Source organism: Rhagoletis pomonella, unplaced genomic scaffold (genome assembly GCF_013731165.1).
Source record: "Rhagoletis pomonella isolate Grant_MI unplaced genomic scaffold, Rhpom_1.0 Rhpom_scaffold_00003, whole genome shotgun sequence".
Lineage (NCBI taxonomy): Eukaryota > Metazoa > Arthropoda > Insecta > Diptera > Tephritidae > Rhagoletis > Rhagoletis pomonella.
The window spans coordinates 3,958,021-3,970,520 of NW_023458557.1; the positions used below are offsets into that span (position 1 = coordinate 3,958,021).

A 12,500-nucleotide genomic window follows, 5' to 3' on the forward strand; every position below is an offset into this window, starting at 1 on the left:
ATTTTCTAAGTACAAGGTACTTAATTCTTGTTTAAATTCGCAAAAAAGGGCTAAGGAAAACGCTCCTAGCTCCAACATAAACTGGTCCTTCGAGCCGGATCACGCCCGGCTCACAAATTTTCCCATATTTTCGTCATCGTATTTGCATTTAAAATTTCTTTTCGTTCTTGATTTATAAAAGTTGGTTAGTCAATATGTCGGATATCGAGCAAGAAGATACAGGGGTGCAAACTCCTCTGTACCGCGAATCGCGTGAAGTCCGCGTCAAAAAGAGTCAACGGTTATCGCTGTTAAATCGCTTGAAGGCTCTCGAAATACCGTCGGTTCAACTTAGCGCGTTATCAGCACCACACATAGAGGCCAAACTAGCGCTAATCGAGCGCTACTACAATTCATTTGAGGAACTACAAACGCAGCTGGAGATTTTAGATGACACCGAACTCGCCTGACCATGGATGAGAGCTATTGTAGTGTTAAGGCACTGTACAGTGAAAGGCTATCGTTTTTACGAACCAACTCATCCGGAATGCAGCTGAGTAGCACCCACATCACACAACAACACAACACATCTTCATCGCGACAGAGAATAAATTTGCCGAAGTTAAAACTATCGACGTTCAATGGCTGCTACCGCGAGTGGCTGGATTTTTACAATACCTTTTTGGTCCTCGTCGACAAAAATCCAGACCTCTCGGATATTGAAAAATTTCAATATCTGCGCTCAAGCCTTTCAGGGTGCGCAGCTACCCTCATACAATCATTAGAGGTGACCAACGCAAATTATAAGAAGGCGCTGCAGCTACTTGAATCCCGTTTCGACCATAAGCGGTACATATTCCAGTCGCATCTTCAGCACATCTTCGACACACAACGCATCACCACACCCACCGTTGCTAATCTTCGTAGCTTCGTCGACGTCATAAATGCAAACATGCGTGCCATGCAATCGATGGCAACATCCACACAAATTGGTAACGGGCTACTGCTTCACTTGGTCGTTTCAAAGCTAGACCATGAAACGCAAGTGAAATGGGAAGAAGAAGTGGCTGCGAAGTGGGACCGACCATCACACCAGGTATCCCTCATGCTGCCAGCATGGGAAGATCTTGCAGCGTTCCTCGAACGTCGTTGCCAACTCATCGATATCACCGATCACAGCGCTACTTCAACCAAATCGTCGCATCGGTCACCAGAACCAACATCATCGTCGCAATCAAAGTCTCGTCAATCACCAAAGCAAGTATCGTTCATCACCACCAATAAACCAAAATGCGATTTGTGTGAAGGCTCTATCAGTCATAATGCCTTCAACTGTTCCGTCTTCATGAAGCTGACACCAGTACAACGCTACGACGTAGCAAAGAAGAAGAGTCTGTGCTTAAACTGTTTGGGTCCGAATCATTCGTCGAAAGACTGTCCGTCCACGCATAGATGTCAAGTTTGTCGGGCGAGTCATCACACTCTATTGCACCGTTCGCAACCAACCACAACCAATCCACAATCATCGTCTTCGCCACTGACACCGTCCAACACCATGAAGTCAACTTCGACACCAACAGTGCTTCAGGTTTGTGACAGCAACCAAGAGGTTCTACTTGCGACTGCCGTGATTCAGCTTCGTAGTCAATCGGGTACAACGATTTTCGCTCGTGCACTGCTAGATTCCGCCTCGCAGTTGCATTTCATAACTGAGCGCTTGGCTCAGTTACTTCGTGTACATCGCAAAAAGGTTCCACTGGAAATCAGTGGCATAGGATTATGCGGATCAAGGTCGCAGTTCCTATGCAAGGTGGAGATACGCTCTCAACACACAGCATATTCATCGAACATAGATGCGGTCATCATGAACGCAATAACGACATGCCAACCGCGCACACCACTGAACACCATCGCATGGAACATACCAAAGAACATCAACTTGGCTGACGATAATTTCAACAAGCCAGGCCCAGTTGATCTTCTGCTTGGAGCGAGCATTTTTTATGACTTGCTGTTGATTGGACAGATCAAGTTGGGCGACAATCTGCCTGTCCTTCAAAAAACTAAGGTTGGGTGGGTGGTCGCTGGAGCTGTCACAATCCCACCACTTATATCTTCGGCGTCATTGGTCCCATCATACACCACCTCAGTAGGCACCGACTGCATACTATCTAACGCATGGCCATCGCAAATCTCCTTTGATTCGAAGGTAACGGAAGCTTCGTCACTCACCTTGGAACCGTCACTTGATCAGATTTTGGAAAGGTTTTGGCTTATCGAACACAATCCACATCAAACACCACCAAGTCTAACTGCTGATGAAATTGAGTGCGAAAAATTCTTCGCAGAGACGACAAAGAGATGCCCCAACACCAATAAGTTCATCGTTCGTTTGCCTTTTAAGGAATCCCCACAGTCATTGGGCAGCTCGTATGATATAGCACAAAAACGACTAGTGTCCATCGAAATCAAACTTCGTCGCAACAAATGTCTAGAGCGAGACTACTATTCCTTCATGAAAGAATACATCGAGCTTCATCACATGATTCGCATACCTCACCCTGGTAACTTCGTAAACTACATACCACACTATGCAGTCGTGAAGTTGGATAGCAGCACCACCAAACTTCGCGTCGTGTTCGATTCGTCGTGTCGTACATCTAACGGCAAATCACTCAACGACATTCTTCGAGTTGGACCTACAGTGCAAGATGATTTGTTTTCAATTCTCCTTAGATTCAGATGGCATGTCTTTGTGCTGATGGCTGACGTCGCAAAGATGTATAGACAAATCATCGTGGAAAAGCAAGATGCACAATGGCAATGCATTTTGTGGCGCGATGAGATAACCGACCGCATAATCACATACCAGTTACAAACAGTGACCTACGGTACGGCATGTGCGCCCTACTTGGCCACGAAGTGTTTGCAGCAGCTGGCATGCGAACACATGTCATCTCATCCAATCGGCGCTTACGCCGTCCATAACGACTTTTATGTAGACAACCTGATGACGGGTGCCTCCACTATTGAAGAAGTTGTCGAAATTAAGAAGCAAGTCATCGAGGTGCTGAACAATGGGGGATTTCCATTGAGGAAGTTCTCATCAAACGATACACGCATAATCGCAGACGTACCAGAAGCAGATCGTGAAGACGTCAAACAGCTTGATGACATTGACTACATAAAGGCACTGGGCCTTATGTGGTCCCCATCGCAAGATAGTTTTTTGTTTCGCTACACACCACCACCACCATCATCGAAAGTGAGTAAGAGAACCATTCTCTCTCACATTGCTAGATTCTTCGACCCGCTGGGATTACTCAACCCACTCATTGTCATCTGCAAGGTTTTGTTGCAGCAATTATGGAGGCTTCATTTGAATTGGGACGAAAGTGTACCTCCTTGCGTATACACACAATGGGAGTCATTCTGCGCAAAACTGCCACTTCTCGAAAATCTTCGAGTCCCAAGGTTAGTAGCTTTCGACTGTGATTCTAATATCCATGCCTTTGCAGATGCAAGTACAAAGGCATATGGCGCATCAATCTATTTAGCAACGAAATCTAGTTCGTCACTTTTGTGTGCTAAGTCTCGCGTCGCACCTACGAAGGAAGTTAGTTTGCCTCGCTTGGAGCTGTGTGCTGCATTACTACTGGCTGAATTACTTGAGTCAGTGTCCAAAAACCTTCGTCACGATTCAAACAACGTTCACTGTTGGACAGATTCGATGATCACGCTTGCCTGGATAAAGGGTGAACCATCACGGTGGTCAACATTCGTCAGCAACCGAGTAACCAAAATTCAGTTGCTCACCAAACAATATCAGTGGCACCACATCCCCAGCGAGGTGAATCCAGCAGACATACTGTCGCGTGGAGCATAGGTTGACCAGCTCATTGGCAACAAACTTTGGTTTCACGGTCCAAATTTTCTCACACTTGAAGCTAACCATTGGCCTTCACCATCGCTCATCGACATCGAAATCCCAGAACAACGTCGGCAGCACATCACCTTAATAACAAACCCGACAACAGACATCATCGGCGAGCACAAATTCACCACCAACTACAACAAACTCATTCGAATTTTTTGTTATGTGCGGCGCTTTATAGACGGAGCTCGCAAAATTCACCACCACAGCCAACAAGATCACATCACCGCATCGGAAATGAACGATTCTCTCCTCACCCACACCTTCGTAGATGAATTCACCAATTTACAATTAAATCGTCCAGTTTCTTACAAATCACCATTATCGCAGTTATCACCATTCATACACGAGGGAGTTATTAGAGTAGGAGGTCGGCTTAAAAACTCTTCGCTGAGTTTTAACGAAAAACATCCAGTTTTGCTACCAAAATCGCACCCTTTCGTTCATACAATCATCATGCATTTTCATCGACATCATCTTCATGCTGGTTGCCAAACCTTGCTCACCATCCTTCGAGAAAACTTTTGGATTATCAATGCTAGAAGCACCATCAAGCATGTACTCCACAAATGCATTATCTGCTACCGGTTTCGGCCAATTTTGACTGAACAATTGATGGGCGACTTGCCAAGAGACCGAGTAGTGCCATCGCCTCCGTTTGAGAAAACAGGCGTGGATTACTGCGGCCCGCTACTCATCACCCAACAACTCAGAGGTAGAGCTCCCATTAAAGTTTATATAGCTATTTTCATATGCTTCAGTTCCAAAGCCGTCCACCTTGAGCTGGTTCCGGACCTCACGACGGACGCATTCATCGCTGCTCTGAAACGCTTCATATCTCGTCGTGGCAAATGTCGTGTCATTTATTCAGACAATGCCACAAACTTCGTCGGTGCAAATCGGGAGCTGCGTGAGCTCTTGAAACTCCACATATCGCAACAACACGCAGATAACGTGAAAGCGGCATGCTGCAAGGAAGGCATCGAGTGGAAGTTCATCCCTCCCAGATCGCCACACTTTGGTGGGTTATGGTGGATGTTGAAGGACAGAAGCCCTCAAAGGGATAATACATCGCAGCAGCAGCGCGAGTTCAGTCGCTGACTGCATTGCCAGCGCAGCAGCAGTGCCAGTTGGGTCACTGCTTACAGTGCACTTAGCAATAGGTAGTAGTTGTTGTTATTGTTGTGCATGGCACCGCTAATTGGGAGCTTATACAAAAATGCGTGTATAAAAAATGGATTTTCGGCACGACAAATATAACACCACCACTTATCATTGCTGCAGCGCTAAATACACACATCGTCATACATATGTACAAAAGCACCGCAAACAAATCACGCCACCATCACCACCCGCTATTTTTCGTAGTTATTTGTCTTGGAATTTGGTCAACCTATGGCTAATACAATTCACTTGGGACACAAATCGATTGAACGCGCACCGTGATAGGCATTCCTCGCTTCATCAAATAAAATTCTTCGCATAATATTTTGTTCAATATTAGAATAGCTACCAACTATTTGAATAGTTATTAAATAAATATTTTCTAAGTACAAGGTACTTAATTCTTGTTTAAATTCGCAAAAAAGGACTAAGGAAAACGCTCCTAGCTCCAACAACCATATAAGTCCAAATTTCAAACTTTGTAGAAAAGCAGGAAATTTTTTACAACAACAACAAACCTTTTATTAGGAATTTCTAAGTATGCAGTTTTTTAGCCTATTAAATTCCTTTTTAAGGAACTGCAAATTTTAATTGGTTAAGCATTCGCCTTGGTTTTTCATATTTTTTTTAATGGCGGGTTCACCCACAATAATAACACCATCCCCTAAAAACAGGTTATCAAAAATCAACGCGAATTCTTAGCCAAATTAGGCTTTTACTTCCATAGCTATAGTTTAATTGGGTATAAAATTGCAAACTAGAATTATCTCAAAATTCTTATTAAAAAGTTTGTAGTAAAATTTTATCGAATTTTCTCAATTTTTCTACAAAGTTTGAAACTTCGACATATATGGTTTATGTAAGGTAATGAGCTATATAGAAAAATAGTCAAAGCTGGTCCAAATGTCATCCCCTACCATTTTCTACATGCATGTACGTATTCAACGTCGCAAACGGTCTTGCGCGCAAAGCAAAACTGCAGTGGCGCTGAATTTGTGTATGTGTTCATGAATAAACTATGAGTCACTTAACTCATCTAGCGGTATACAATGAATCTGTCAAACAATTGCACAAAGAGAAGCAAGCCAAGCCAAGTGGAAGCCATCAGCGATTGTGAAAGATATAAAGATATTCCATGGTGTAATGAACTGAAGGTGACGCATTCCCGAAACCGCTACTTTGGTTTTGCCGACTTTGACATTTATGGCAATACGTAAACAAACTTTTTGTTTAGAAACAAGTGCAAACGTATTGCAAACGTATTGTGTACTTTCAAGTGCAAAATCGAAGTAAATGCGTTCTGAAGTAAAAAACGTTTTATTTGTAATAAAAACTTTATAAAAATTTCGTGTCCTGTGTTGAATTGCAGCAGCCGTAGGGGTAAAGTCCCCAAATGCAGTTTTTTTTTGTTTCCCTGCGACGACGCCTTGGCCAGAAAGTGGGTAGAGTTCTGCCGGCAGGAGAAGCCATACAATTTTGACATCAGCGTAATATGCATGAAGCACTTTACGGACCACTTTTAAACACGACATGTTAAGTTGAAAACGTTGAAATACCAAAAATTACAAATTAAAATCGGAGGTAAGCAAGCATCGACCACTTTCTGCAGGAAAACATGCGCTGCGACAAGACTTTTTCGGCACCTGCAATACAAACACAAAAATTCTAAATAGTTAATCAATAAGACCTATTCTTTTGAACACATTTCAAGAGTGGTTGTATATTTTTTGCTAACGTTGTGCTTAATTCGCTATATTCAAAGATGGCTTCAGAAATTGGTGAATCGTGAAGAAAACACGTTTTCTCACTGCAAATTCACAACTGTCAACTCATTGTTCTTCGCCATATTCTTTGTTTACCTGTTGCCACAAATGTCATTCTGCGGGAATGCGCAATCTTGTAATCTATCGTTCTTGAAGATATTCATGCTCACTAGTTTACAAGCAAGCTAAGCAATTGTGAGAGAGTAACATTTTTTAGTGAGAGCAAGTTTGAGTGAACAATGGGGTGATTCAAGAATGATAGAATACAAGATTGCGCCGATCAGAGAGGATTTTTGAGAATAACTTTTGTGTGACGTCACACTGGTGCAATTGCGAGAGAGAAATACCAAAACGTGAGCAAGAATGGAAGAAGAAGAAAAAATGTTGCAAGGAAAACGTAAACAAGTTGCACAAGTGTGACGTCAGGCAAACCACGATTCTGTCAAATTCGTTAAGAGAGGAATAGCGGTCCGAGATCGGCGCAACCTTTGTATTCTCTCAATCGTGAGGGTGATTCATGAGCATGTGAGCATATTCATAAGCTGAGCTATTCACTGCCGAACAGTGTTGCCGCGAATCATTTTTAGTGGTAGCCAAATTCCTTTAAAACAAGGGCTAAAAAAGAGCTAAAAAAGTCGTTGTGGCCAAAACTGGTAGCTAAAATTGTTTACTTACATATACATATATAAGTATACACGCAAACATTTTCAATAAATAATGGTATAGAAAAACAATGAACTCCGGAAAAAGCTAATATTTTATCCAACCAAAAACCTTTTTGTATAAAAGGGGAAATATGCGACACCAGCTTGCTGGCTCCATCAAGTGATTGTACCCAAGACCGATAGAATACAAGATTGCGCTGATTGATGTGAAATTCGGGATAGTAACGTGAATATGACGTCATCCCAGATTTTCCGGTGAAGGGAGCTGAGAGATATATCAGTATGTATATGTTTTGCATATGTACATGTATATGTATTTCACACAGACAATACACAAAATCTCCTATGACGTCATATTTCTGTCAAAATTTTCAAGAGAGTTAGCGGTATCACATGGATGAAAATGCATATTTACAAACATGATACGAGCTTAAGTTAGGAGCAATGCGAAAAAATAAATTTGTAAAAAAAGATTTTCATTTTGTCGCAAGTAATTTGAATTCATTTTTCCATTTGTGCGGATATATAAAAAGCCATTCTGATTGATGAGCATTTTTTGAATATATCTGTGGTCAAAGATTGCTTTAAATTTGTATACATCTTTTGAAATGTATAAAACAGTTTACCTTGAAATTCTACATAATTTTGTGAGTGTAAAATTTTTCGAGTGCTTACTTTAAAAAGGGACATTTAAAAAGGACCTAGGAAGCGAGCTAAATTATACTTAGGACAGTAAGCATTAAATATGCGTGTCATATCTCAAATAGTTCCAGCTGCGAGGAACTGTAGACCAAAAAGGAAAGACTCTGATATGTACATAAAATGAATAATACGCAATTTAAAGTGGAAATTAAAGAAGGTGTAGATATTAATTACTCGCCAATCTATAACTCCCAGTCAACGTTCAGCCAAAAATGGACGTTTTAATGGCAAGAGTCCTGCTTGCCTTAGCTCAGCTTTTGTTGGATAAAATGTAGGTAAAATTGAAAGTTTCAATGTAAATACATATCGTGCACATAATTTAATATGTAGGTATTGTTAATGTTTTCGCTTTTTCATTTTTAAAATGAAGAAATAGGAACTTCTTTAGAAATAAAATAAATGTACCTGTTCAAATTCATAAAATTTAGTACTTGGAGCCAAAAAAGCTGTGTAGGAGGTGGGCGCCGTAATAAGAAGCTCTTTATTATCTTCCAAGTTGGAAAATTTAGGCTTAAACGAGCGGGGCACACCGAATTTCATCAAAAGAGATTTTTTTTTAATTGCGCCTGTTTTTCCAGAATTACTGGACGATAATGTAAACCGATTTTGACGATCTTTCAGATTTAAGCTTTCTCATTAAAATCAGCATATGCTCTAAATTTCATGAAAATCGGATAACATTTACTATTTCCGCCCACAAGAGTTGTGGGCGTGGTAGCGCGTTGAATTTTACAGTTTTCCACATTTCTTCACTCCTAAGTGCCGAACAGCCCATATACGAGATTTCAGCGAATTTCTAGTACGGTTACTACTTTTGGCCGCAGCTTATATGGGGACGTCCCACTGTGCTACACCAGCACGCTGGTACAATCATAAAATTTTCAAATAGTTTTTGAAGTCGCACCAGCAGCTGGTACAATCACACCACAAGAACATACACGGTCAATCGATTTGATGGGCCATTTAACAAATTAAGCATATTAAGGGCCGTAAACTTATCTATTTTAAACTATAGTTAAATCGTTAATAGATAGGTTAACAGCCCTAACAGTATGTATGTATAAACTCGTAAGGAACATACAATACATATATGTATGTATATCGGGCAGGTTCTGCAATTCATTTCCGAGTGAATTTCAACCCCTGCCAATTTTAATTCAAAGCGAGTTTGATTGAAATTCACTCGAAAGTGAATTGCAGAACCTTCCTGTATATGTCAGTCTTTCTTAGTTTAAGAATTCATCTCTTACATAAATGAAAAAAAAAATTTATCAAATTAAGCAAACTATACAACTTTTTCATGTATGAATAAATTCTCCAAGGGATAAAAAAAGTGCTAGGGGCAATTTTAAATTTATGTGGCCAAAAAAAGTATGTGGTAGCTAAATCTAGCCACCAAAGGACTAAAACGGCAACACTGCTGCCGAACTCTGATCTACACTCAATTAGTAGGAGATTACCTCTGAGGAACCACCTTTCCTTTAAACAAGAATTATAGAAAACCGTTAACGTAGTCCAAAGTTATGCGGTAAAATACATAAAAAGATATTCGGACGAATTGATAAAATATGCAGATTAATATTTAATAAAGTGTTACGGATGTTTTTTTTTTTAATACATACCTGTGCTTGGGAGTTTATTGATACGAAAATTTAATTTCTGATATATATTTTTTATTTAAAGAACCGCAAGATTACACTACAAAGCAAATTACATATTTTTTACTATTGTAACAGGAGAAGTTACTGTATGTATTTTTTTTATATGTACAGTGTCGAACAAAAGTTTTGGCACAGTGAATTTTCGCACTACATATATGCAAAGTTTTTAATTTATTCCCGATAATTTTTGCACTTTGATAAACTAAAATTGAATGGATTATTAAATTGCATACTTGGAAATTTTCTAAGAAATCTGTATAGAAAGTTTCAAATTAGAATGCAAATTTATTGAATTTTCCTGAGTTTTTCACAAAGTTTACACATTTGATTTTAATGTGTTTTGGTGTAGTATGAACTATGTTTTTATAAAAAATTATCGGAAACAAATTATAAACTTTGCCTATATTGCAAAGAACTCACTGTGCCATACTTTTGTTCGTTACTGTAAGTAAATAAATTTTTAACTTTAAAAAACAAAAAAAACAAAATTTTTACAATATTTCAAAATTGTTTTTCGAATCATAAATTGTTTTATGACTAACAGTGTATTTATAGTTTTTTTGGTTTGAGATCCCTTTTGCTTTGAACTCTAGGTATAATTTTACAACGCTTTTATCAACTTGCAATGTTGTGTGTCCAGAAACTTTCAATGTTGTGGATCCAGAATCTTTCAATGTTGTGTGTCCGACACCATAAAGCTTTGCTTTGAAAAGTTCCTATAAAAAAGCATAGTGCATAGGGCGACATCTGTAGTGAATAGGGCGAGGTAGATGACATCTAGATGTCGCCCTATGTACTACGTTTGCTACAGCGGAAATAGACGACACGCCATTTCTTTAAATAAAATTAATTGGTGCTCGTTTGTACATACATACATATGTAAATGAATATCGTTGAATGAACACTTGAATTGATTTGAAAAGTAATATATGTATGTATGTATGTGGGTATATGAATAATAATAATATAAAATCGATTTCAAAGTTCTACTTTCGCTGTAGAAATTTTAGGTCTACGTTATGTAGTTTGACTATTGTCAATTAAATCGAATGCTTTGTATTGCATGCGCTCCACGTTTTTCATTTTCAATTTCATAGATTGTTTTTAGAATGACTTTTGCTAAAATTTCAAAATCAAAAGTTATCAAAACAAATTCTATGGGACTGAGAAATATTATTTTCTATTTTTTAGTCCATTTATAAAAGCGTTGTATATTAAAAAGTTTTTTTTATATTATTTTTTCTACATTCTATTGTCATAGCCATAACTCCCTCTCTATTTTTATCCATCAATCAGTCAATTTTATATTTTTTTCGGCATTTTTCCTAATTACAAGTAGAGCTTTATAAAACTTTTATAACACCAAATGTTTATCAAGCTTAGGATTTAGAGTTATCCGGGCAGTCTTATTAATTTAACCAGAGAATATGTTTTCTTTATGAAGTTTATCCAGTTACCCATTTTAAACTGCTACCTGCACTGTATCAGCGGTTAAAACTTGTCAAATTTTTTATTTAAAATTTTAGGTAAGGAATAAGCGAGTGGATGAAAAATATATAACGGTAAGAACGGCCCATATATATGTATATGAAAGAATACACACATGCGACGACTCTAGCCATGGTGAGTCACTCCTTTAAATTATAGTTATTTTTTTCTTACTGTATTAAAAAAATAACGTTCGTAACACTTTAGTAAATATTCCGTATATTAACTTAGTATATATTAAAGACTAGAAGATGACCCGGTGAACTTCATATCATCTATAATTTATTTGAATTTCACTTTGATCAATTATAACAAATCTTCAAAATTCAATTCAATGAGATCACTATTAGCTGTTAAAGCTGATAAAAGATTCCACGCCCTTTTACAAACTCTTTATATACATATATCTTTCTATAAGCACCTACCATAGGTATCTGTGCATTTCAAATTTCGACTTCATGTGGCAATAATTCCGAAGTTAGCGCTGATTAAAAATTTTCACTTTGGGAGGTGATTTTAGAGCTATGGTGTAAAGGATTTTTTCTCTTAGCATTTTATGTAGAATCCGAATCTGCTAGGAACGATGAACAATTTACCCGCCCTAACGAATAGGTAATTTTTTAAGCTGATAATGTTAGAACGACTAAATTCGAGGATGTTATCGACTTTATATAAGTCCTTTACATATAATTTTTTCAAAACCAAATATTGCGAAATTTCAGGGATACAATTTTAAAAGGAAATTTTCAATACTTATCAGTCCTTATGCACCGAAAAACTGAATCCGCTTAAATTCAACAGGATTTCCTCTTTAATTTGGAACCCAAACTTCTTCTCCAGGGACATTTCACAGAATTTTTTAAATAATTTTTGAATTACTGACGTCAGAGTGAAAAACTAATAAATATAGTTTAAAAAAACTAAAAAACACGCTTTTAAAGCATATCAAACTAAAAAGTAAAAAATAATTCTTAATATAAGTTGAAAATAATAATGAACAAAAAATACTATATTGTGAAAAAGCGTGGGGCGCTCTTTGCCATATTTTTCGTCTATCGAGCAACCCACACTTTTTCACAATAATACTAGTATTTTTTGTTCATTATTATTTTCAACTTATATTAAGAAATATTTTTTACTTTTT

At 38.3% G+C, this 12,500-nt stretch overlaps 1 protein-coding gene across 1 annotated transcript in view; it reads left to right on the forward strand.

The window, feature by feature from the left end:
• The first annotated feature begins 526 nt into the window (after positions 1–526).
• The window catches only part of LOC118734958, a 24,879-nt gene continuing 12,905 nt past the window's right edge, over positions 527–12,500 (forward strand). Inside the window, exon 1 of the mRNA XM_036464553.1 lies at positions 527–3,244. Within this exon, the coding sequence (XP_036320446.1) occupies positions 527–3,244 (2,718 nt within the window). The remainder of the gene's footprint in view (positions 3,245–12,500) is intronic.